Source organism: Heptranchias perlo, chromosome 5 (assembly GCF_035084215.1).
Source record: "Heptranchias perlo isolate sHepPer1 chromosome 5, sHepPer1.hap1, whole genome shotgun sequence".
Classification (NCBI taxonomy): Eukaryota; Metazoa; Chordata; class Chondrichthyes; order Hexanchiformes; family Hexanchidae; genus Heptranchias; species Heptranchias perlo.
Genome location: NC_090329.1, coordinates 92,192,289 through 92,217,023, shown reverse-complemented (window position 1 = coordinate 92,217,023; position 24,735 = coordinate 92,192,289). Strand labels below are relative to the sequence as shown.

Here is a 24,735-nt window from a genome sequence, read left to right as displayed (position 1 = left end):
TAGCTTTCAATTTTAACAATCTGTCGAACAAGTGCAGAAGTCCTTGCGACAAGAGCGTTCCTGCAAATAATGGGTCAGTGAAACGTTTAAGCTTTAAAAGACTGAGACAGAAAACTAATTAAAGGATAAAAAGGTATTTGTCTGAAAAATAAACCTCTCTGTAATACTTACTGAGGAAGTAACACGCCAGCATCTCATGCGTGTGACCTTGAAACTACCTTCTTTGATTTGGTCGTTGGGCAACTTAACATGAAAATTCAGTTCATTGTTGCCAGCGCTGACTATTACATGACAACCCTTCTCTGGAAAATCTGTGATGCAAGGGTCAAACTTGATATATCCATAATACTTCAGCGTTTGTGCCAAGCTGATAAACTGCACAGAAACACAACAATTTACATCTTCACAGCTGGGTCCTTTATGGGTGAAATATCCATTTGTAAAAAATGGAACGAAGTGGAAATGATACACAAAATAGCACTAAAAGAAAAAAAAGTACATATAAACACACATAGGGAATCTTGCTTCCTTAAATAATGAAAGTAGGACAGCCGACATGGTGTGACATTCATTTTTACATATAGAAACAAAGAACAAAAAACTTGCATATATAGTGCTTTTCATGATCTCAGGATGTCCCAAAGCGCTTTAGAGCCAACAAAGTACTTTTGGAGTGTAGTCACCGTGCTAATGTAGGAATTGTGGCAGCCAATTTGCATACAGCGACGTCCCACAAACAGCAATGAAATAAATGACCAGATCATCTATTTTTTTTTAGGTATAGGTTGAGGGATAAATACTCGCTAGGACACGGGGAGAAGCGCGCAGGTACAAAAAATAATTTAAAAAGCTAATGGAATGTTAGCCTTCATCTCAAGGGGTTGGAATACAAAGGGGTGGAAGTTATACTACAGTCGTATAAAGCTCTGGTTAGATTGTATCTGGAGTACAGTGTTCAGTTCTAGCCACTGCACCTCAGGAAGGATATATTGGCTTTGGAGGGGGCGCAGCGCAGATTCACCAGAATGATATCAGGGCTAAATGAATCATAGAATCATAGAAGTTACAACATGGAAACAGGCCCTTCGGCCCAACATGTCCATGTCGCCCAGTTTATACCACTAAGCTAGTCCCAATTGCCTGCACTTGGCCCATATCCCTCTATACCCATCTTACCCATGTAACTGTCCAAATGCTTTTTAAAAGACAAAATTGTACCCGCCTCTACTACTGCCTCTGGCAGCTCGTTCCAGACACTCACCACCCTTTGAGTGAAAAAATTGCCCCTCTGGACCCTTTTGTATCTCTCCCCTCTCACCTTAAAACTATGTCCCCTCGTTATAGACTCCCCTACCTTTGGGAAAAGATTTTGACTATCTACCTTATCTATGCCCCTCATTATTTTATAGACTTCTATAAGATCACCCCTCAACCTCCTACTCTCCAGGGAAAAAAGTCTCAGTCTATCCAACCTCTCCCTATAAGTCAAACCATCAAGTCCTGGTAGCATCCTAGTAAATCTTTTCTGCACTCTTTCTAGTTTAATAATATCCTTTCTATAATAGGGTGACCAGAACTGTACACAGTATTCCAAGTGTGGCCTCACCAATGCCCTGTACAACTTCAACAAGACATCCCAACTCCTGCATTCAATGTTCTGACCAATGAAACCAAGCATGCTGAATGCCTTCTTCACCACCCTATCCACCTGTGACTCCACTTTCAAGGAGCTATGAACCTGTACTCCTAGATCTCTTTGTTCTATAACTCTCCCCAACGCCCTACCATTAACGGAGTAGGTCCTGGCCCGATTCGATCTACCAAAATGCATCACCTCACATTTATCTAAATTAAACTCCATCTGCCATTCATCGACCCACTGGCCCAATTTATCAAGATCCCGTTGCAATCCTAGATAACCTTCTTCACTGTCCACAATGCCACCAATCTTGGTGTCATCTGCAAACTTACTAACCATGCCTCCTAAATTCTCATCCAAATCATTAATATAAATAACAAATAACAGCGGACCCAGCACCGATCCCTGAGGCACACCGCTGGACACAGGCATCCAGTTTGAAAAACAACCCTTTACAACCACCCCCTGTCTTCTGTCGTCAAGCCAATTTTGTATCCAATTGGCTACCTCACCTTGGATCCCGTGAGATTTAACCTTATGTAACAACCTACCATGCGGTACCTTGTCAAAGGCTTTGCTAAAGTCCATGTAGACCACGTCTACTGCACAGCCCTCATCTATCTTCTTGGTTACCCCTTCAAAAAACTCAATCAAATTTGTGAGACATGATTTTCCTCTCACAAAACCATGCTGACTGTTCCTAATTAGTCCCTGCCTCTCCAAATGCCTGTAGATCCTGTCCCTCAGAATACCCTCTAACAACTTACCCACGACAGATGTCAGGCTCACTGGTCTGTAGTTCCCAGGCTTTTCCCTGCCTCCCTTCTTAAACAAAGGCACAACATTTGCTACCCTCCAATCTTCAGGCACCTCACCTGTAGCGGTGGATGATTCAAATATCTCTGCTAGGGGACCCACAATTTCCTCCCTAACCTCCCACAACGTCCTGGGATACATTTCATCAGGTCCCGGAGATTTATCTACCTTGATGCACGTTAAGACTTCCAGCACCTCCCTCTCTGTAATATGTACACTCCTCAAGACATCACTATTTATTTCCCCAAGTTCCCTCACATCCATGCCTTTCTCAACCGTAAATACCGATGTGAAATATTCATTCAGGATCTCACCCATCTCTTGTGGTTCCGCACATAGATGACCTTGTTGATCCTTAAGAGGCCCTACTCTCTCCCTAGTTACTCTTTTGCCCTTTATGTATTTGTAGAAACTCTTTGGATTCTCCTTTGCCTTATCTGCCAAAGCAATCTCATGTCCCCTTTTTGCCCTCCTGATTTCTCTCTTAACTCTACTCCGGCAATCTCTACACTCTTCAAGGGATCCACTTGATCCCAGCTGCCTATGCATGCCATATGCCTCCTTCTTCTTTTTGACTCGGGCCTCAATCTCCAGAGTCATCCAAGGTTCCCTGCTTCTACCAGCCGTGCCCTTCACTTTATAAGGAATGTGCTTACCCTGAACCCTGGTTAACACACTTTTGAAAGCCTCCCACTTACCAGACGTCCCTTTGCCTGCCAACAGACTCTCCCAATCAACTTCTGAAAGTTCCTGTCTAATACCATCAAAATTGGCCTTTCCCCAATTTAGAATTTTAACTTTTGGGCCAGACTTATCATTCTCCATAGCTATCTTAAAACTAATGGAATTATGATCACTGGTCCCAAAGTGATCCCTCACTAACACTTCTGTCACCTGCCCTTCCTTATTTCCCAAGAGGAGGTCAAGTTTTGCCCCCTCTCTAGTCGGGCCATCCACATACTGAATAAGAAATTCCTCCTGAATACACTCAACAAATTTCCCTCCATCCAAGCCCCTAATGCTATGGCTGTCCCAGTCAATGTTGGGAAAGTTAAAGTCCCCTACTATTACCACCCTATTTTTCTTGCAGCTGTCTGTAATCTCTTTACATATTTGCTCCTCAATTTCCCGTTGACTATTTGGGGGTCTGTAGTACAATCCTATCAACGTGATCTCTCCCTTCTTATTTTTCAGTTCTACCCATATAGACTCGTGGGCGAACCCTCGGATATATCCTCTCTCACTACTGCCGTGATGTTCTCCCTAATCAAGAACGCAACTCCCCCTCCTCTCTTACCTCCTGCTCTATCTTTCCTATAGCATCTGTACCCTGGAACATTGAGCTGCCAGTCCTGCCCCTCCCTTAGCCATGTTTCAGTAATAGCTATAACATCCCAGTCCCATGTACCCATCCATGCCCTGAGTTCATCTACCTTGCCCATCAGACTTCTTGCATTGAAATAAATGCAGTTTAATCTGGACTTCCCTTGGTCTTTGCCCTGCTTTCTCAGACCATCTGTCCGGTCATGTTCTGTACACTCTCCCTTACTGCCTTTTGTTTCTGTCACCACTTTATTTCCCACTGACTTCCTGCATCGGTTCCCATCCCCCTGCCATATTAGTTTAAACCCTCCCCAACAGCACTGGCAAACACTCCCCCTAGGACATTGGTTCCAGTCCTGCCCAGATGCAGACCGTCCAATTTGTACTGGTCCCACCTCCCCCAGAACCGGTTCCAATGTCCCAGGAATTTGAATCCCTCCCTCTTGCACCATCTCTCAAGCCACGTATTCATCCTAGCTATCCTGTCATTCCTACTCTGACTAGCCCGTGGCACTGGTAGCAATCCTGAGATTACTACCCTTGAGGTCCTACTCTTTAGTTTAACTCCTAACTCCCTAAATTCAGCTTGTAGGACCTCATCCTGTTTTTTACCTATATCGTTGGTGCCTATAAATGGGTTAAATTATGAGGACAGTTTTCATATAGTCTTGTAGTCCTTTGATTATATAACATTAAGGGATGATCTAATTGAGGTGTTTAAGATTATTAATGGATTTGATAGGGTAGCTAGAGAGAAACTATTTCCTCAAGGGGTCATAACCTTAAAATTAGAGCTAGGCCATTCAGGGGTGATGTTAGGAAGCACTTCTTCACACAAAAAGGTAGTGGAAATCTGGAACTCTCCCTCAATAAGCTGTTCAGGCTAGGTCAACTGAAAAATTCAAAACAAAGATAGACAGATTTTTAAGTAAGGGTATTAATGGATATGGAGGGAAGGCGGGTAAATGGAATTGAGGTACAGATCAGCCATGATCTGAATGATGTGGAGATGCCAGTGATGGACTGGGCTGTACAAATGTAAGGAATCTTACAACACCAGGTTATAGTCCAACAGTTTTATTTGAAAATCACAAGCTTTCGGAGGCTTTCTCCTTAGTCAGGTGAGTGTCGAGATTCATTGAAAATTACCGCATATATAGTCATAGAACAATGCCTGGTGATTACAGATAATCTTTCCAACTGCCCGTTATCAAGGCCATCAAATGAATTGAATAGTGTTCAGACAGAGAAACCTTAGATACCCCAGACAACTGAATATACAAACGGCCAGAACCGAAACCTCTTCCTCCTTCCTCAGGTGAACGTTCACCTGAGGAAGGAGGAAGCCTCCGAAAGCTTGTGGGATTAAAAATAAAATTGTTGGACTGTAACTTGGTGTTGTAAAATTGTTTACAATGATCTAAATGAACAGCATAACAGACTCGAGGGACTGAATGGCCTACTCCTGTTCCTAGGAGAACTCCCCACCTCTTCTAATAGTGGCGAAGGATCTTTTACGTTCACTTGAGAGAGCAGACAAGGCCTCAGTTTAACGTTTCATCCGAGAGATGGCACCTCCGACAGCGCTCCCTCAACACTGCACTGAAGTGAGAGTCTAGATTATATGCTTAAATCTCTGGTGTGGGGCTTGAACCCACAACCTTTTAACAGAGATCAGAGGCTACTCCTGAGCCACGGTATAATAGATTATTTATGGATTTTTCTTCCTGGTCACGGTACATGGTTAAAAGTCAGGTACTGTTTCTGATTTTTTCAAACTGCAGAGAATATATGTTCACTCTGGTTGATATATTCCTCAGGTTGAGGCCTTAATAGGCATCTTCCACCCTCCATGAATTTGAGTTCGTCCAAAACTCTGCTGCCCATATCCAAACTCAAACCAAGTGCTGTTCACCCATCACCCGTGTTCGCTGACCTACATTGGGTCCCGGTCTGGCAATGCCTCGATTTTAAAATTCTCAGCCTTGTTTTCAAATCCCTCTATGGCCTCAGCCCTATTTCTCTGTAACCTTCTCCAGCCCCACAATCCTTCAAGATCTCTATGCTCCTCCAATTCTGGCCTCTTGCTCACCCCCGATTTTAATCACTGGTGGTCGTGCCTTCAGCTGCCGAGTCCCTAAGCTCTGGGATTCCCTCCCTAATCCTCTCCGCCTCTCTCTTTTCTTCTTTCCTTGAAGACGCTCCTTAAAACCCACTTCTTTATTCAAGCTTTCGGTCACCTGTTCTAATATCTCATGTGGCTCGGTGTAAAATTTTGTTTGATGATGCTCCTGTGAAGCGTCTTGGGACATTTTACTACGTTGAAGGCGCTATATAAATGCAAGTTGTTGTTGCATAGGTTGTTTGCTGTCATTCTTCTTGGATGGGGACCCGTCTCACGCATCATTCTATGGGTTTGGAATTGATCAAAGGGTCAAGTCATTCTATTCGATTAAAACTTTGTGTGATTGACACTCTGGGGATCTTTTCAAAGTAGGTCTGACAGACAGCTATACCTATACCTAGCAAACAATTTGATCGACAGCTCTACAGTTAGGAGCTACAGGATACAAGTTTAAATCTGGCTGCCTGCATTCAACTTATTGCTCTGCCTGAAGCCACCGGCGATGGGGCTAATCTTAGTATTTTACTTGATGAAATAACAAATCATAGTAGCATCATAGTATGGTACAGCACAGAAGGAGGCCATTTAGCCCATTATGCCTGTACCAGCTCTATGGAAGAGCTACCCAATTAGTCCCACTCCCCTGCTCTTTCCCCATAACTCGGTAATTTTTTTCCTCCAAGTATTTATCCAATTTCCTTTTGAAAGTTACTATTAAATCAGATTCTATCACCCATTCAGGCAGTGCATTCCAGATGGTCATAACTCGCTGTGTAAAAAAATGTTTCCTCATGACACCTCTAGTTCTTTTGCCAATTACCTTAAATCTGTGTCCTCTGGTTTCCAACCCTTCTGCCACTGGAAATAGTTTCCCCTTATTTACTCTATCAAAACCCTTCATGATTTTCAGCACCTCTTTCAAATCTCCCCTTAACCTTCTCTGTTCTAGGGAGAACAAACCCAACTTCTCCAGTCTCTCTACATAACAGAAGTCCCTCATCCCTGGTACCATTCTAGTAAATCTCCTCTGCACCCAGTCTGAGGCCATGACATCTTTCCTAAAGTGTGATGCCCAGAATTGAACACATTACTCCAGCTGAGGTCTAACCAGCATTTTATAAGAGGTTTAGCATAACTTCCTTGCTTTTGTACTCTATGCCTCTATTAATAAAGCCCAGAATCCCATGTACTTTTTTTTTAAAAAGTCTTTTCAACTTGTCCTGCCACCTTCAAAGTTTGTTGTACATACACAAGATGTCTTCTGTCCTGCACTCCCTTTAAAATTGTACCATTTTTTTTATATTGCCTCTCCTCATTCTTCCTATTAAATTGTATCACTTCACACTTCTCTGCATTAAATCTCATCTGCCATGTGTCTGCCCATTTTACCCATCTGTCTATGTCCTCCTGAAGTCTCTTACTATCCTGCACATTGTTTATTACATTTGAGTTTTGTGTCATCTGCAAACTTCGAAATTATACCCTCTACACCCAAGTCCAGGTCATTAATATATATCAAAAAGAGCAGTGGTCCTAATATCAACCCCTAGGGACCACCACTGTATACTTCCCTCTAGTCTGAAAAACAACCATTGACCACTACTTTCTGCCCCTTAATCAATTTTGTATCCATGCTGCCACTGTCCCTTTAATCATGCTAACAAGTCTGTTACGTGGTACTTCTTCAACCACCTCTTGGAAGTGCATATACACAACATCAACAGCGTTACCCTCATCAACCCTCCCCGTTACTTCATCAAAAAACTCAATCAAGTTAGTCAAACACTTTTCCTTTAACAAATCCGTGCTGATTCATTTATTAGCCCATACTTTTCCAAGTTGGTAATTACTGTAACTGCAGCAACTTGCATTTATAATTGCACATTTAACAAAGAAATAAGTGTCCCAAAACGCTTCAGAGTGGTAATCAAAAAATTAATGCTGAACCAATGGACACAATACGGAGATGTGATCAAAAGCTTGGTCAAAGGAGGGTGTTAAAGAAGGGCTGTAAACGAGGAGAAAGAATGCAGAAACAGTTACATAAGAACATAATAGGAGCAGGTGTAGGCCATCCGGCCCCTCGAGCCTGCTCCGCCATTCAACAAGATCATGGCTGATCATCTACCTCAACGCCATTCCATATCCCTTGATGACTTTAATATCTGGAAATCTATCAATCTCTGTTTTGAATGTACTCAATGACTGAGCCTCCACAGTCCTCTGGGGTAGAGATTCCAAAAGATTCACCACCCTCAGTGAAGAAATTTCTCATCTCAGTCCTAAATGGCCTACCCCTTATTTTGAGACTGTGACCCCTGGTTCTAGATTCCCCAGCCAGGGGAAACATCCTCCTTGCATCTACTCTGTCCAGCGCTGTAAGAATTTTGTATGTTTCAATGAGATCACCTCTTATTCTTCTAAACTCTAGAGAATACAGGCCAAGTCTACTCAATTTCTCCTCATAAGACAATCCCGCCATCCCAGGAATCAGTCTGGTGAAGCTTCGTTGCACTCCCTCTATAGCAAGTATATCCTTTCTTAAGTAAGGAGACCAAAATTGGATGCAATACTCCAGGTGCAGTCTCACCAAGGCCCTTTATAATTGCAATAAGTTCAGTTCAGGCAGGGAATTTCAGAGCATGGGACTTAGATGGCAGAAGGCATGGCTGACAATGGTAGGATGAAAGGAGGGGGAAGGCACAAGACATCAGAGTTGGAGGAACAGAGAGTTCAGAACTGGGGTGTGGATAAGGGGATGTAGGGCTGGAGTAAATTACAGTTTTGGGGTGAGGCCACGAAGGGATTTAAACACAAGAATGAGAATGTTAAATTGGAGGCGTTGGGGGGGGGATCAGGAACCAATGTGGGTCTGTGAGGACAGGAGTGAATGGTGAGCAGGACTTGGTGCAGGACAGGATACAGGTAACAGGGTTTCAGATGAACTGAACTTTAGAGGCTGGAGGATGGGGAGCTGGCCAGCAGAGCATTGGGATAAAAGCAAAATACTGGGGATCTGAAATAAAAGCTGAAAATGCTGGAAATACTCAGGTCAGGCAGCATCTGTGGAGAGAGAAACAGAGTTAACGTTTCAGGTCGATGATCTTTAGTCAGAACTGCCTTTTGGAGCTTTGGAATATTTGAGTCTGCAGGTCAAAGATATGGACGAGGGCTGTTTCAGCAGTAGATGGGCATAGATTAAGACAGAAGCAGGTGACGTTATGGAGGTGGAAGTTGGCAGTCTTTATTATGGAGAGTATGAGAGTTTGGAAGCTGAGGTCAAGGTTGAATAAGACGCTGAGGTTGCAAATGATCTGGTTCAGCCAGAGTGTGCGATCAGTGAGGGGGATGGAATCAGTGTACAGAGTTTGTGGCGGAGGTCGAAGACGACAGCTTGTCTTCCTAATGTTTAACTCAAGGAAATTACAGTTTGTCCGAGACTGGGCGTCAGATAAATAGTCTGACAACATAGAGGCAGTGGATGGATCATGAGAGGGGATGGAGGTGTAGTGCCCGGTGCCATCAGCGACATGGCATTTGATAAAGTGCCACATAATAGGCTTGTCAGCAAAATTGAAGCCCATGGAATAAAAGGGGCAGTGGAAGCATGGATACGAAATTGGCTAAGTGACAGGAAACAGAGTAGTGGTGAATGGTTGTTTTGCAGACTGGAGGAAGGTGTACAGTGATGTTCCCCAGGGGTCGGTACTAGGACCACTGCTTTTTTTGATGTATATTAATGACTTGGACTTGGGTGTACAGGACACAATTTCAAAATGTGCAGATGACACAAAACTTGGAAGTGTAGTGAACAGTGAGGAGGATAGGGATAGGCTTCAAGAGGAGAGACAAGGTGGAATGGGCGGACACATGGCGGATGAAATTTAACGCAGAGAAGTGACAAGTCATACATTTTGGCGGGAAGAACAAGGAGAGGCAATATAAACTAAATTGTACAATTCTAAAGGGGGTGCAGGAGCAGAAACACCTGGGGGTGTATGTGCACAAATCTTTGAAGGTGGCAGGACAAGTTGAGAAAGCGGTTAAAGCATACGAATTCCTGGGCTTTATAAATAGAGGCATAGAGTAACAAAGCAAGGAAGTTATGGTGAACCTTTATAAAACACTGGTTCGGCCACAACTGGAGTATCGTGTCCAATTCTGGACACTGCACTTTAGGAAGGATTTAGCGAGGGTGCAGACAAGATTTACTAGAATAGTTCTAGGGATGAGGGACTTCAGTTACGTGGATAGACTGGAGAAGCTGGGGTTGTTCTCCTTAGAGCAGAGAAGGTGAAGAGATTAGATAAAGTAAAGAGAAACTGTTCCCATTAACGGAAGGCTCGAGAACCAGAGATACAAAGCTAGGTGGGAAAGTAAGCTGTGACGAGGATGCAAAGAAACTGCAAAGGGATATGGACAGGTTAAGTGAGTGGCCGAGAAGATGGCAGTTGGAATATAATGTGGGGAAATGTGAAATTATCCATTTTGGTAGGAAGAATAGAAAAGCAGAACATATATTTTTTTAAAAAAAGGTGAGAGACTAAGAAATGTTGGTCGTCAGAGGGATATGGGTGTCCTTGTACACGAATCACAAAAAGTTTACACGCAGGTATAGCAATCAATTAGGAAAGCAAATGGTATGTTATCCTTTATACTCTAACCCCTTTGCATTAAGAGTAAGGAGGTCTTGTTGCAATTATATAGGGCTCTGAGACCACACCTGGAGTACTGTGTACAGTTTTGATCTCCTTACCCAAGGAAGGATATACTTGCCTTAGGAGGTGGTGCAACCAAGGTTCACTAGATGGATTCCTGGGATGAGAGGGTTGTCCTATGAGGAGAGATTGAGTAGAAAGGGCCTATATTCTCTGGAGTTTAGTAGAAGAAAAGGTGATCTCATTGAAACATATAAAATTCTTAGAGGGCTTGGCAGCATACTTGCTGAGAGGTTGTTTCCCCTGGCTGGAGAGTCTAGAACTAGGCGTCATATTTTCCAGATAAGGAGTCGGTCATTTAGGAATGAGATGAGGAAAAATTTCTTCAGTCAGTGGGTTGTGAATCTTTGGAATTCTCTACCCCAGAGGGCTGTGGATGCTCAGTTGTTGAGTATATTCAAGACTGAGATCGATAGATTTTTGTACACTAAGGGAATCAAAGGATATGGGAATAGAGTGGGAAAGTGGAGTTGAGGTAGAAGATCAGGCATGATTTTATTGAATTGCGGAGCAGGTTCGAACAATGTCTTAAATACCATAATATGAAATTTCTACCTTTTACCATTGAGCAAAAAACATTTCCACTCTCCTCACCTATACCACGATAAAGCTGTGCATTAAAAAATTGTCACAATGATACAGGAAGATAGACATGCAACACATTAAGGGTTCAGTTTTCAAAAGCAGTGCTATTTTTGGCACTGTGTAATAGACTTTCCTTTTGTAGTTTATGTACCAGAGTACAACTCACCTCTTTTTTGGAACCTTTTTCTTGAAGTGATTTCAGTTGTCTGTGTTGCTCCTTGTTGACAAGGATCCACCCTCGTTCAATATCAGCTACTGTCTGTGAGAAAAGAAATTCTTCAACTTAGGGAGATCTACTTTTTGAATGTGTTTTTATAATGCACTAATAGCATGCTAACACCAACAGCAGTGAAAGGACGCCCCAAGCACGAGTATTCACTGTGAGGGAAGAAAATGACGGCGAGCTGTTTACAAAAAAAATGTAACGAGGAATTTGGAAACATGACCCCATTTATTTCACTTCAACCTTGTTGAGCACAGAGGTTGGTATGGGTAGAGAGTGTACTTCTAACGGAGTGAATTGCTAACAGTGAAGACTTTCAACTGGAAATTTGATGAGTGTGCTAGCTTCAACTGCCATTTGTGGAAGAGTGTTCCAAACTTCTACCACCTTTGCATGTAGAAGTGTTTCCTAACTTCACTCCTGAAAGTCTTGGCTCTAATTTTTAGGCTATGTCCTCTAGTCCTAGGCTCCCCAACCAGCGGAAATAGTTTCTATCTACCCTATCAGTTCCCCATAATATCTTGAAGGCTTCGATCAAATCACCCCTTAAATCATCTAAATTCCAGGGAATACAACCCTAGTTTGTGTAATCTCACTTCATAATTTCACCCTTGGAGTCCAGGTATCAGTCTAGTAAATAGACATTGTACTCCCTCCAAGGCCAATATATTCTTCTTATGATGTGGTGCCCAGAACTGAACAGTACTCCAGGTGTGGTCTAATCAGGACTTTGTATAGCTGTAGCATAACTTCTCCCCCCCCCCCCCCCCTGTATTCTAGTTCTCCAGATATAAAAGCCAGCATTCCATTAGCCGTTTTGATTATTTCCTGTACCTTTTAATGATCTATGGACCCTTAAGTCTCTTAGGACCTCCACTGTTTCAAGCTTTTCACCGTTTAGAAAGTTCTCTACCTGAGACATGTGCTAATTAGCATAGGGATAGGCAGATCAGAAAGGTGAATGCGTGGCTGAAAGAGTGGTGTGGGAAGGCGATGGGTCCATTTCATGGCACACAGACACCAGTACTGGGATGGGCGCCACCTGAATCAGAATGGGACCAGAGTCCTAGCAGAAAGGATAAATAGGGCGGTGCATAAGGCTTTAAACTACCAAGATGGGGGAGGGATCTGGAAGCAATAACAAAAGCTTAAAGATAAAAGAAACAGGAAGTGAGTGTAAAGGTCAGACCAGGGTAAAGAATAAAGATAACAAACTATCAAGGAACAAATACAGTTATAAAACAGAAGTATAAAAAGGATTAAAAATAAAGCAAAAGGAATTATTAAAGATGAAATAAACTGGCTGTGCAGCAATGTACAGCGTTAAAAATAAGATGAGGGAATTGGAGGCAATAATCCGTAGCGAGGAACCAGATCTAGTAGGAATAACTGAAATGTGGCTACATGAAGAACAATTAAATACTGCAAGCTATAACATAAATCAGAAAGGATAGGGAAGGAAGGAGGTTGGAGTAGCTGAACTAATTAGAGATAACATAATCGCAGTAGAAAAAAAAAGGGACATCATTAACAGAGGGGTAAAACAGAATCCATATGGATTGAAAAAGATAAGGGATCGATCACGCTAATAGGGGTATACTACAGATCACTTAATAGTGGAAAGAAGGGATAAATAAGTAAGCAAATGTGAAATGAGTAAAGAACAGAGATTAATCGTCATAAGAGATTTTAACTATCCCCAAATAAAGTATAAGAGGTAGGTAAAGGGGTACAGGGAATGTAGACTTTACAATGTGTGCAGAACTTCTTTCTTACCCAGTATGTAAAATGCCCAAGAGAGGAAGCACTGTTGGATTTAGTAATGGGAAATGAACCAGAACAGATAAGAGAAGTAAGCCTAGGAGAACATCTAGGCAATAGCGATCACAGCATAATATGGTTTAAGATAAAGATTGAGAAGGATGTAAGTACGACAAAGTAATAAATTGTAAAAAAGCGATTTTCAGGAGATGAGAAAAGAACAAGGGAAAATAAATTGGAAAAATTTACTGATCAAAGACATAAACAGCAGTGGGAAACATTTAAAGCAGTGGTCAATAGAGTCCAGGAGAAATACATCCCACTAAAAAGAACAAACTAGCCAGTAATGACACAACCTGGATGAATAAAGAAATAAGGGCAAAACTGAAACTAAAGAAAAGGGCATACACTAAGTATATAGACAACAAAGGAGAGGGTGACAAAGGGAATACAAAAAGGTGAGGAAAGAAGTTTTAAAAAAAAACTTAGGAAGGTAAAGAGAAACGACGAAATTAAATTATTAAGGAATAAAACAAGAAATAAAGTATTTTGCAGACACAAATAACAAAAGAAAAATCAGGAGTGATCAGGCCACTAAGGGATACACATGATAAACTCACAGGTAATGACAGCTAAATGGCAGAAATATTAAAAAATTACTTGGCCTCAGTATTTACCAGGGCAACTAATGTGGTGGGCATAACATTAGGAGAAGAGATCAAAAAAGATAGACATTTAAGATAGAAAGGGGGAAAATAATTGATAAACTAATCAAACTTGAGAGGATAAAACATCCGTTCTGAGATATCAGAGGCGTATATATATATATAATAATTCATTAGCAAAGGGAATAGTGCTAGAGGACTGGCAGACAGCTAATGTTATTCCTATATTTAAAAAAGGGAGATAGAACCAGTCCAGGGAACCACAGACGAATTAGCTTAATATCGGTGGTAGGAAAGATAATGAATCCTTACTCAAAGATGTACTAGAAAAACAGAGAAACCGAAAATATATAGAATAATCATGCTTGACCAAACTTATTGAATTCTTTGAAGAAGTAACAGAAATGATAGACAAGAGTAATGCAGTAGATGTAACCTATTTGGATTTTCAAAAGGCCTTCGATGAAGGTACCGCATAGTAACTCATAACTAAGGTCAGAGCATGTGGAATCAGGAGACAAGTAGCAGAATGGATAGCAAGCTGCCGATAGAGTAGGGATTAAAGGTAGTTACTCAGACTGGCAAAAGGTGGGAAGTGGCATTCCACAAGGATCAGTGCTGGGGCCACTGTTATTCACCATTTACATGAACGATTTGCACTCTGGAAGCTCAAATACAATTTCAAAATTTGCAGGACACACCAAATTGGGGGGTATAGTAATATAGAGGATGATGACAAAATACAGGAAGACATTAATAAACTTGCAGAATGGGCATGTAATTGGCAAATGAATTTCAATATAGATAAGTGTGAGGTATTACATTTAGGTAGGAAGAATAAGGGGGCCACATACTGCTTGGAAAATAAGAGTCTAAATGGGGTAGAGGAGCAGAGGGATCTGAGGGTACAGATACACAAAACTCAAAGTAACAACCCAGGTTAATATGGCCACTTAAAAAAAAAAGCAAACCAAGCACCGGGGTTCATTTCTAGAGGGATAGAATTGAAAAGCAGAAGTTATGTTAAACTTGTATAGAACCTTGGTTAGACCACACGGAGTACTGTGAACAGTTCTAGTCTCCATATTATAAAGAGGATATAGAGGAACTGGAGAAGGTGCAAACAAAGATTTACTAGGATGATACCAGAACTGAGACATTATACCTAGAAGAAAAAATTGAGCAGGCTGGGGCTCTTTTCTCAAGAAAAAAGATTGAGGGGTGATCCGATAGAGGTCTTTAAGGTTATGAAAGGGTTTGATAGGGTAGACAGAGAGAAGATGTTTCCACTTGCAGGGGAGACCAGAACTAGGGGCCATAAATATAAGATAGTCACTAATAAATCCAATAGGGAATTCAGGAGAAATATCTTTACCCAGAGATTGGTTAGAATGTGGAACTCGCTACCACAAGTAGTTGTTGAGGCAACTAGCACTGATGCATTCAAGGGGAAGCTAGATAAACACGAGGGAGAAAGGAATAGAAGGATATGCTGATAGAGTTAGATGATGATGTGGAGATGCCGGTGATGGACTGGGGTTGACAATTGTAAACAATTTTACAACACCAAGTTATAGTCCAGCAATTTTATTTTAAATTCACAAGCTTTCGGAGATTTTCTCCGAAAGCTTGTGAATTTAAAATAAAATTGCTGGACTATAACTTGGTGTTGTAAAATTGTTTACAAGAGTTAGATGAAGTAGGGAGGGAGGAGGCTCGTTTGGAGCATAAACACCGGCATAGACCTGTTGGCCCGAGTGGCCTGTTTCTGTGCTGTACATTCTATGTAATTCCAATCTTTAAAAATAAATCAGGAATTTACCATCTGCGCTTTGAGGGTGCTAATCTCCTGAACAGGAAACCTCAACTGAACGTATCCTAGATATGCTTCACAAGAAAGTTTATTATATAGTTTAACTTGGATCAAAACACCACAGGTTCTGATGAAAAAGAACTTGCATTTATGTAGCACCTGTCACTATCTCAGGACGTCCCAAAGTGCTTCACAGCCAATGAAGTAGATTTGAAGTGCACTGTGGTAATGTAGTCAAACACAGCAGCCCATTTGAGCACAGCAAGATCGCACAAACAGCATTGACATAGATGACCATGTAATATATTTTGGTGATGTTGGCTGAAGGGCTAAATGTTGGCCAGAACACCGGAAGAACTGAAATTGTGCCATGGGATCTTTTATGTTCACCCGAGGGCAGCTGGACTTGGTTTAACGTCTTAGCCGAAAGACGGCACTACACTGTCAGCTACATCATATGCTCAAGTCTTTGGAATAGGGCTCGAACCCACGACCATCCAAATCAGAGGCGAATGCGCTACCATTGACCCATGGCTGACACATTAGTACATTATGTGGAAAAGTTACATGCTTCAATAAGACTGGAGATGAAGATATTGACCATGTTTCTAGCATTCTTGACAGCCTGATTAGTTTATTGGTTACAAGCTATTCAAAAATCTTAAGTGACCTATACATCAAGGAAGGACTATCTTGGTTATTCTGCTAACATTTAAGAAAGGATTGAAGACTCGTTTTCTTGCCCTCAATTCTTTATGATGAGAACTTGTGGGCAATGTAATTATTCAATGCAACAAATCTGGTTAGCGATGAAGGCAGTCAAGGAAGTACTTGGCAGACTTGTTGTAGTGCTTGCAAACATCAAAAGGAATTCAGTGTCAAAACCACAATTCCGGTTGATCCGCCAGCTAATTTGTTAAACACCGAGAAATGGGATGAGAGGAATAGGTGACAAGGGGCCATATTTGAATAAAGTAACTTAAAGCAGGACAGCAGCAGCTTTGGACTCAACAGTTAAGAACATAAGAAATAGGAGCAGGAGTAGGCCAATCGGCCCCTCGAGCCTGCTCCGCCATTCAATAAGATCATGGCTGATCTGATCCCAACCACAAATCTAAAGAACACAAGAAGTAGGAGCAGGACCCGGCCACTCAGCCCCTGGGCCCTCTCCGCCACCCACAGGGCATTGACCGATCCGAGCTCAGCTTCACGTCCAATTTCCTGCCCGCTCCCCATAACCCCTAATTCCCTTTACTTCTAGGAAACTGTCTATTTCTGTTTTAAATTTATTTAATGATGTAGCTTCCACAGCTTCCTGGGGCAGCAAATTCCACAGACCTACCACCCTCTGAGTGAAGAAGTTTCTCCTCATCTCAGTTTTGAAGGAGCAGCCCCTTATTCTAAGATTATGCCCCCTAGTTCTAGTTTCACCCATCTTTGGGAACATCCTTACTGCATCCACCCCCTTCACAATCTTATATGTTTCAATAAGATCGCCTCTCATTCTTCTGAACTCCAATGAGTAGAGTCCCAATCTACTCAACCTCTCCTCATATGTCCACCCCCTCATCCCTGGGATAAACCGAGTGAACCTTCTTTGTACTGCCTCGAGAGCAAGTATGTCTTTTCTTAAGTATGGACACCAAAACTGTATGCAGTATTCCAGGTGCGGTCTCACCAATACCCTATATAACTGCAGCAATACCTCCCTGTTTTTATATTCTATCCCCCTAGCAATAAAAGCCAACATTCCGTTGGCTTTCTTGATCACCTGCTGCACCTGCATACTAACTTTTTGATTTTCTTGCACCAGGACCCCCAGATCCCTTTGTACTGCAGTACTTTCCAGTTTCTCGCCATTAAGATAATAACTTGCTCTCTGATTTTTCCTGCCAAAGTGCATAACCTCACATTTTCCAATATTATATTGCATCTGCCAAATCTCCGCCCACTCACCCAGCCTGTCTATAGCCCCTTTCAGGTTTTTTATGTCCTCCTCACTCTCTACTTTCCCTCCCATCTTTGTATCATCTGCAAATTTGGATATGTTGCACTCGGTCCCGTCCTCCAAATCGTTAATACAGATTGTGAAGAGTTGGGGACCCAGCACCGACCCTGTGGAACACCACTGGTTACTAGTTGCCAGTCCGAGAATGAACCATTTATCCCAACACTCTGCCTCCTGTTCGATAACCAATCCTCCACCCATGCCAGAATATTACCCCAATCCCGTGATTTTTTTTATCTTAAGCAATAATCTTTTATGTGGCACCTTGTCGAATGCCTTCTGGAAGTCTAAATACACTATGTCCACTGGTTCCCCTTTATCCACCCTGTACGTTATATCCTCAAAGAACTCAAGCAAATTTGTCAGACATGACTTCCCCTTCATAAAGCCATGCTGACTTTGTCCTATTAAATTATGCTTATCTAAATGTTCCATTACTGTCTCCAAAGTTCTTCCAAAGGTGACCTCAAATTAGAAAAGGACCAGCTAACCTGCATGACTAGCTTCTGAATTTGTTGCACTGACAAAAACACAGTGAGACGCAGGAGGGAAAAATATTTTCTATATTATCTGACAGTGTAGTTCCATGTAGCTCATGAGCTAACAAATGATAATATTTTGAGAACAATCACATGAGAAAACGGACAGGAAAAGATGTGGGATAAGCAAGAAAATTTTTTTTAAAACCCTAGGACAATTCAGGGAAATGGGAAATTCCTTTTTAACCCCCAAAGGCAATCAAAACGAGTTCCAGATCATAGTAGCCATGATGTACATACCCAACATCCCACCTACCTTTTGTATGCAGTGATATTAGCCACAGCAAGGAACACGTAGAGCTCTTTTTGAACTGTTGGAGTGAATCCACACTCCCATGACCCAGTAACTTGTTCCAAGTGCAATAAGCCCAAGGAAAGAGAATCCCCAGACATCTAACCAAGTTCTATGCTTGTGCAGCTTATATGCATGACTTGTCTTCCCTAACCTATCTAGTTCAGTCTGTCCACATAGAAATAGTCCAGTCTTGCCCAACAGAAATTGTTGACTAGCCACAGGTGTGGCTACGACGACCTTTGCAATAGCCTCACGGCACTGATCATCCACATTCAAAGACTCATGTACTATAACTCCTAGGTCCCTTTCCCACTCAAACGACTTTGATTCTGTACCAAGCATGGTATCTACATGCTTGGCATTAGCCCAGCCACGTGCATTTCGCTACATTAAATTACATCTGCCAGATTTGGGCCCATTCCCCATCGCTTCTAGATCAGATTGCATTTTTTCTCTTCCAGAGTCCTTACACTAGCGTAGATTCCTTATCCAATCCAGGATCTGTTTTCCTATTCCACCGAACTCTTAACTTATAAAGTAACCTTGTCAAAAACTCAAAGTCCAAATAAATAATGTTGACATGGCTACCTTCAACCGGATTACCACCTCAAAACAATTCAACCAGGTTGGTGAAACATGACATTCTTTTCCAAAAGCAATGTGGTGAGTCTCTAATAACACCTGTTCTCTCCAGGTGGTCATACATGGTATCTCTAATGATCCCTTCTAACAACTTTCCAATAACAGAAGTTAAGCTAATGAGCCTAGAATTTCCTGGTTCTGATTTGCTGCCCTCTTTAAATATTGGTACTATATTAACCTCCTTCTAATCCAAGCGAACAAACTCTGGCTCTAGCGAGCTATTAAATATATAAACCAAGGCCTCACTCAAGACATCCTTATTTTGTTGAGCATCCTGGGGTGAACATCCGGTAGCCCTATCAGATTTGTGACCCTCTTATGCTTTCCTGAGTCATGTGTGCATTCACTTTGATATTCTCCACTTTAGTGTTAACTGTATTTTGTATTTCTAGAAACTTAGCATCAACTACTGGAGTGAAGACTGATGCCAAGTAGCCATTTAAAACCTCTGCCATGTCTTGGGAGTTGACTAGAATCTAGTTCAATGGAATCTTTTATTGCCTTCTGAGTCCCAACACAGGTCATGTTAAAGATGGCTGGATAGGGACACAAAATTAATGCAATACTTTGCAGTGGCTTAAAAGGAGGAAAGCCCATAGTGGTGCTTCTGGGCCGATTCAACACTGGAGCCGCTCAGGCTACTCTGTAGCCCTGCCTTCTGCTATTTTTAAAATGAAACTTCTCTAGCGCTTCCTGTAACTGATGTCACCAGAGCAAATGGTCAGGGAGGGAGTCTATTCAAAAGTCTCCAGATTAAGAAAATTGGTGTTTTTTCAATTAATTAAAAAAATTGCTGTTAAGATTTTTATTTTATTCCATTAAAAAAGGGAGAGAATACAGCAAGTAAAGTGGGGTGGAAATGTAGATCAAATAAAAAACATCAACTTACGCAGGAAGCAATATAGGAGGAATAGTGGCACTATAGGACAAAACCTCTGGGGAAGGCAGGGAAAAGAAATTTTAAAAAGTATACTAGGACATCGGGGCTCATTCTTTTTGATTGTCTTTTGAATTGAAATTAGAAGGGCAGGTCAAATTTGAAAACCTGATTGATGCAATATAAGAGCATTACAAATATATTCGATAACTAAGACTCTTCTTACCTGGGCATATAATAGGTTCAATCCAACACGATTTTCCATAACATCGTTATCATAGGCAGAATCCCAGTAGCTGCAAACAAAAGTGTTATTAGTACATGAAGTTTACTTATAGGTTCCATCTCAAGCTTGCCCAGAAGATAGTTTGCCATCATGCTAACTTGTCTAACGAAATGCAGGTGATAAAGTCACACACTTTCATAAACTCGTCAAACCGCTGCAATTATGGACTAAATTCAATCAGAACAAAATGTACACCGTTGACAATAGAAAGCAGTAATTTACCATAGAGTATAAAATACTGAAAAACCATCTTTATAAACCAGGTCAATTTTTTTTTTAAAGAAAGAATTGAAACACAAAACGATGTTCGTTTATTACCTCTTTCGCAACACAATTCTGTATTCTGCGTTCTTCAAGCTCGTGACTGAAATATACGGCAGTTCAAACTCCTGCAGCTTTCGTACAACTGAGAAGTAACAAAGCAATTCATAAAATTGATATTGGTCAGTGTGCAAAATTTTTATTAATGCTGAAATTAAATGCTAATGGGGTTTGTAGCATCTGCTCAGTTTCTGATTTCAATTCATCTTTAGTTTTCCAATTTCTTTTGTTATATTTTGTGGGTGTTCAACTAGGAACTGCAAGTCAAATCCAGCCCACTTTCAAATCATATCTGTTCCATGGAACTCCATCTTTTGATCCCTCCCCTGAAAGAAACAGCTGATCTACCAGTGGGTTCATAGGAATAAAAGAAATCAGCACAGCTCCCACTCTCAGCATACTGTTCTCCTCCTTCAGTCTGTCTCAGGTTGCACAATGCTGCAGGTTTCAACAAAAATTAAACATCCCCATCCTCAATGATGGCAGAGTCCAGCACGTGAGTGCAAAAGACAAGGCTGAAGCGTTTGCAACCATCTTCAGCCAGAAGCGCAGAGCAGATGATCCATCTCGTTCTCCTCCCGATATCTCCACCATCACAGAAGCCAGTCTTCAGCCAATTCGATTCACTCACGTGATATCAACGGCTGACTACACTGGATTCAGCAAAGGCTATGGGCCCCGACAACATCCCGGCTATAGTGCTGAAGACTTGTGCTCCAGAACTAGCTGCGCCTCGAGCCAAGCTGTTCCAGTACAGCTACAACACTGGCATCTACCCGACAATGTGGAAACTTCCCCAGGTATGTCCTGTCCACAAAAAGCAAGACAAATCCAATCCAGCCAAATACCGTCCCATCAGTCTACTGTCAATCATCAGCAAAGTGATGGAAGGTGTCGTTGACAGTGCTATCAAGCGGCAATTATTCACCAATAAGCTGCTCACCGATGATCAGTTTGGGTTCCGCCAGGACCACTCGGCTCCAGACCTCATTACAGCCTTGGTCAAAACATGGACAAAAGAGCTGAATTTCAGAGGTGAGGAGAGAGTGACTGCCCTTGACATCAAGGCAGCATTTGACCGAGTGTGGCACCAAGGAGCCCTAGTAAAATTGAAGTCGATGGGAATCAGGGGGAAAACTCTCCAGTGGCTGGAGTCATATCTAGCACAAAGGAAGATGGTAGTGGTTGTTGGAGGCCAATCATCTCAGCCCCAGGGCATTGCTGCAGGAGTTCCTCAGGGCAGTGTCCTAAGCCCAACCATCTTCAGCTGCTTCAATGACCTTCCCTCCATCATAAGGTCAGAAATGGGGATGTTCGCTGATGATTGCAGTGTTCAGTTCCATTCGCAACCCCTCAGATAATGAAGCAGTCCGAGCCCGCATGCAGCAAGACCTGGACAACATCCAGGCTTGGGCTGATAAGTGGCAAGTAACATTCGCGCCACACAACTGCCAGGCAATGACCATCTCCAACAAGAGAGGGTCTAACCACCTCCCCTTGACATTACCATTGCCGAATCCCCCACCATCAACATCCTGGGGGTGACGATTGACCAGAAACTTAACTGGACCAGCCATTTCAATACTGTGGCTACAAGAGCAGGTCAGAGGCTGCGTATTCTGCGGCAAGTGACTCACCTCCTGACTCCCCAAAGCCTTTCCACCATCTACAAGGCACAAGTCAGGAGTGTGATGGAATACTCTCCATTTGCCTGGATGAGTGCAGCTCCAACACTCAAGAAGCTCGACACCATCCAGGACAAAGCAGCCCGCTTGATTAGCACCCCATCCACCACCCTAAACATTCACTCCCTTCACCACCGGCGCACTGTGGCTGCAGTGTGTACCATCCACAGGATGCACTGCAGCAACTCGCCAAGGCTTCTCTCAAACCCGCGACCTCTACCACCTAGGACAAGAGCAGCAGGCACATGGGAACAACACCATCTGCACGTTCCCCTCCAAGTCACATATCATCCCGACTTGGAAATATATCGCCGGGTCAAAATCCTGGAACTCCCTTCCTAACAGCCTTCCAGTGGGAGAACCTTCACCACATGGACTGCAGCGGTTCAAGAAGGCGGCTCACCACCACCTTCTCAAGGGAAATTAGGGATGGGCAATAAATGGCCAGCCTTGCCAGCGATGCCCACATCCCATGAACAAATTTTTAAAAAAGGATCACACTGGTGTTGCTGGGAGCCAAATGAGTATGCCAATCCAGTCCTGCTGACCAAGTGGATAATCCTGCAATTTCTTTAAATTAAAACAATCCATTGGTAGATCACTGCCAACTCAGTATCAATCTGTGGGCGGTTTTATGCTGTGGGCCTGTACCCACAAGAAACTAGGAGTCCCAAAGTCATTTCATGGAGGCTCTTTACAGCCGGCAGAGAGAGGCTACATGCTACCAGCCTGAACCGGAATTGAATCTCGAACCAAAAGGTGAAAGTCAGTGTGCTAATCACAGCAACCTCTTGTTTCTGGATAGCGGAAGTCCGTGCTGTCAAGTGTTAATTTTCTGCATGCACTCTTTTCTTGGTCTCTCCTTGCCACACATCAACTTGGACCAAGAGGACATGGAACCTTTTTCCAAACCTGCTAAATCAAGAAAGGAGGGAGAGAGAAAACGGAGCTATAAGCCAGGTAGCCTGACATCAGTAGTAGGGAACATGCTAGAATCTATTACTACTGCATCTACTGTATCCCTGATTCCTTCACCTGCGGGAAGTGTGTCCAGCTGCAGCTATTGTTTGACCGCTTGACGGCTCTGGAGCTGCGGATGGATTCACTTTGGAGCATCCGCGATGCTGAGAAAGTCGTGGATAGCACGTTCAGTGAGTTGGTCACACCGCAGATAAAAATTACTGAGGGAGATAGTGAATGGGTGACCAACAGACAGAGGAAGAGTAGGAAGGCAGAGCAGGGGTCCCCTGCGGTCATCTCCCTCCAAAACAGGTATACCGTTTTGGATACTGTTGGGGGAGATGGCTCACCAGGGGAAGGTGGCAGTGGCCAGGTTCATGGCACCGTGGCTGGCTCTGCTGCACAGGAGGGCAGGAAAAAGAGTGGCAGAGCTATAGTGATAGGGGACTCGATTGTAAGGGGAATAGACAGGCGTTTCTGCGGACGCAACCGAGACTCCAGGATGGTATGTTGCCTCCCTGGTGCAAGGGTCAAGGATGTCTCGGAGCGGCTGCAGGACATTCTGGAGGGGGACGGTGAACAGCCAGTTGTCGTGGTGCATATAGGCACCAACGATATAGGTAAAAAACAGGATGAGGTCCTACAAGCTGAATTTAGGGAGTTAGGAGTTAAACTAAAGAGTAAGACCTCAAAGGTAGTAATCTCAGGATTGCTACCAGTGCCACGGGTTAGTCAGAGTAGGAATGACAGGATAGCTAAGATGAATACGTGGCTTGAGAGATGGTGCAAGAGGGAGGGATTCAAATTCCTGGGCCATTGGAACCGGTTCTGGGGGAGGTGGGACCAGTACAAATTGGACGGTCTGCATCTGGGCAGGACTGGAACCAATGTCCTAGGGGGAGTGTTTGCCAGTGCTGTTGGGGAGGGTTTAAACTAATGTGGCAGGGGGATGGGAACCGATGCAGGAAGTCAGTGGGAAATAAAGTGGTGACAGAAACAAAAGGCAGTAAGGGAGAGTGTACAGAACATGACCGGACAGATGGTCTGAGAAAGCAGGGCAAAGACCAAGGGAAGTCTAGATTAAACTGCATTTATTTCAATGCAAGAAGTCTGATGGGCAAGGCAGATGAACTCAGGGCATGGATGGGTACATGGGACTGGGATGTTATAGCTATTACTGAAACATGGCTAAGGGAGGGGCAGGACTGGCAGCTCAATGTTCCAGGGTACAGATGCTATAGGAAAGATAGAGCAGGAGGTAAGAGAGGAGGGGGAGTTGCGTTCTTGATTAGGGAGAACATCACGGCAGTAGTGAGAGGGGATATATCCGAGGGTTCGCCCACTGAGTCTATATGGGTAGAACTGAAAAATAAGAAGGGAGAGATCACTTTGATAGGATTGTACTACAGACCCCCAAATAGTCAACGGGAAATTGAGGAGCAAATATGTAAGGA

The 24,735-nt window shown here is 42.9% G+C and overlaps 1 protein-coding gene across 2 annotated transcripts in view; it reads right to left on the bottom strand.

The window, feature by feature from the left end:
- The window catches only part of snx17 (sorting nexin 17), an 82,641-nt gene that overhangs the window by 17,854 nt on the left and 40,052 nt on the right, over positions 1 to 24,735 (bottom strand). For both annotated transcript variants that reach the window (XM_067984800.1, XM_067984799.1), the window contains exons 7-10: positions 20,634 to 20,721; positions 20,256 to 20,325; positions 11,373 to 11,465; positions 172 to 375 (exon numbers count right to left, since the gene is read on the bottom strand). In XM_067984800.1, the coding sequence (XP_067840901.1) occupies positions 172 to 375; positions 11,373 to 11,465; positions 20,256 to 20,325; positions 20,634 to 20,721 (455 nt within the window). The remainder of the gene's footprint in view (positions 1 to 171; positions 376 to 11,372; positions 11,466 to 20,255; positions 20,326 to 20,633; positions 20,722 to 24,735) is intronic.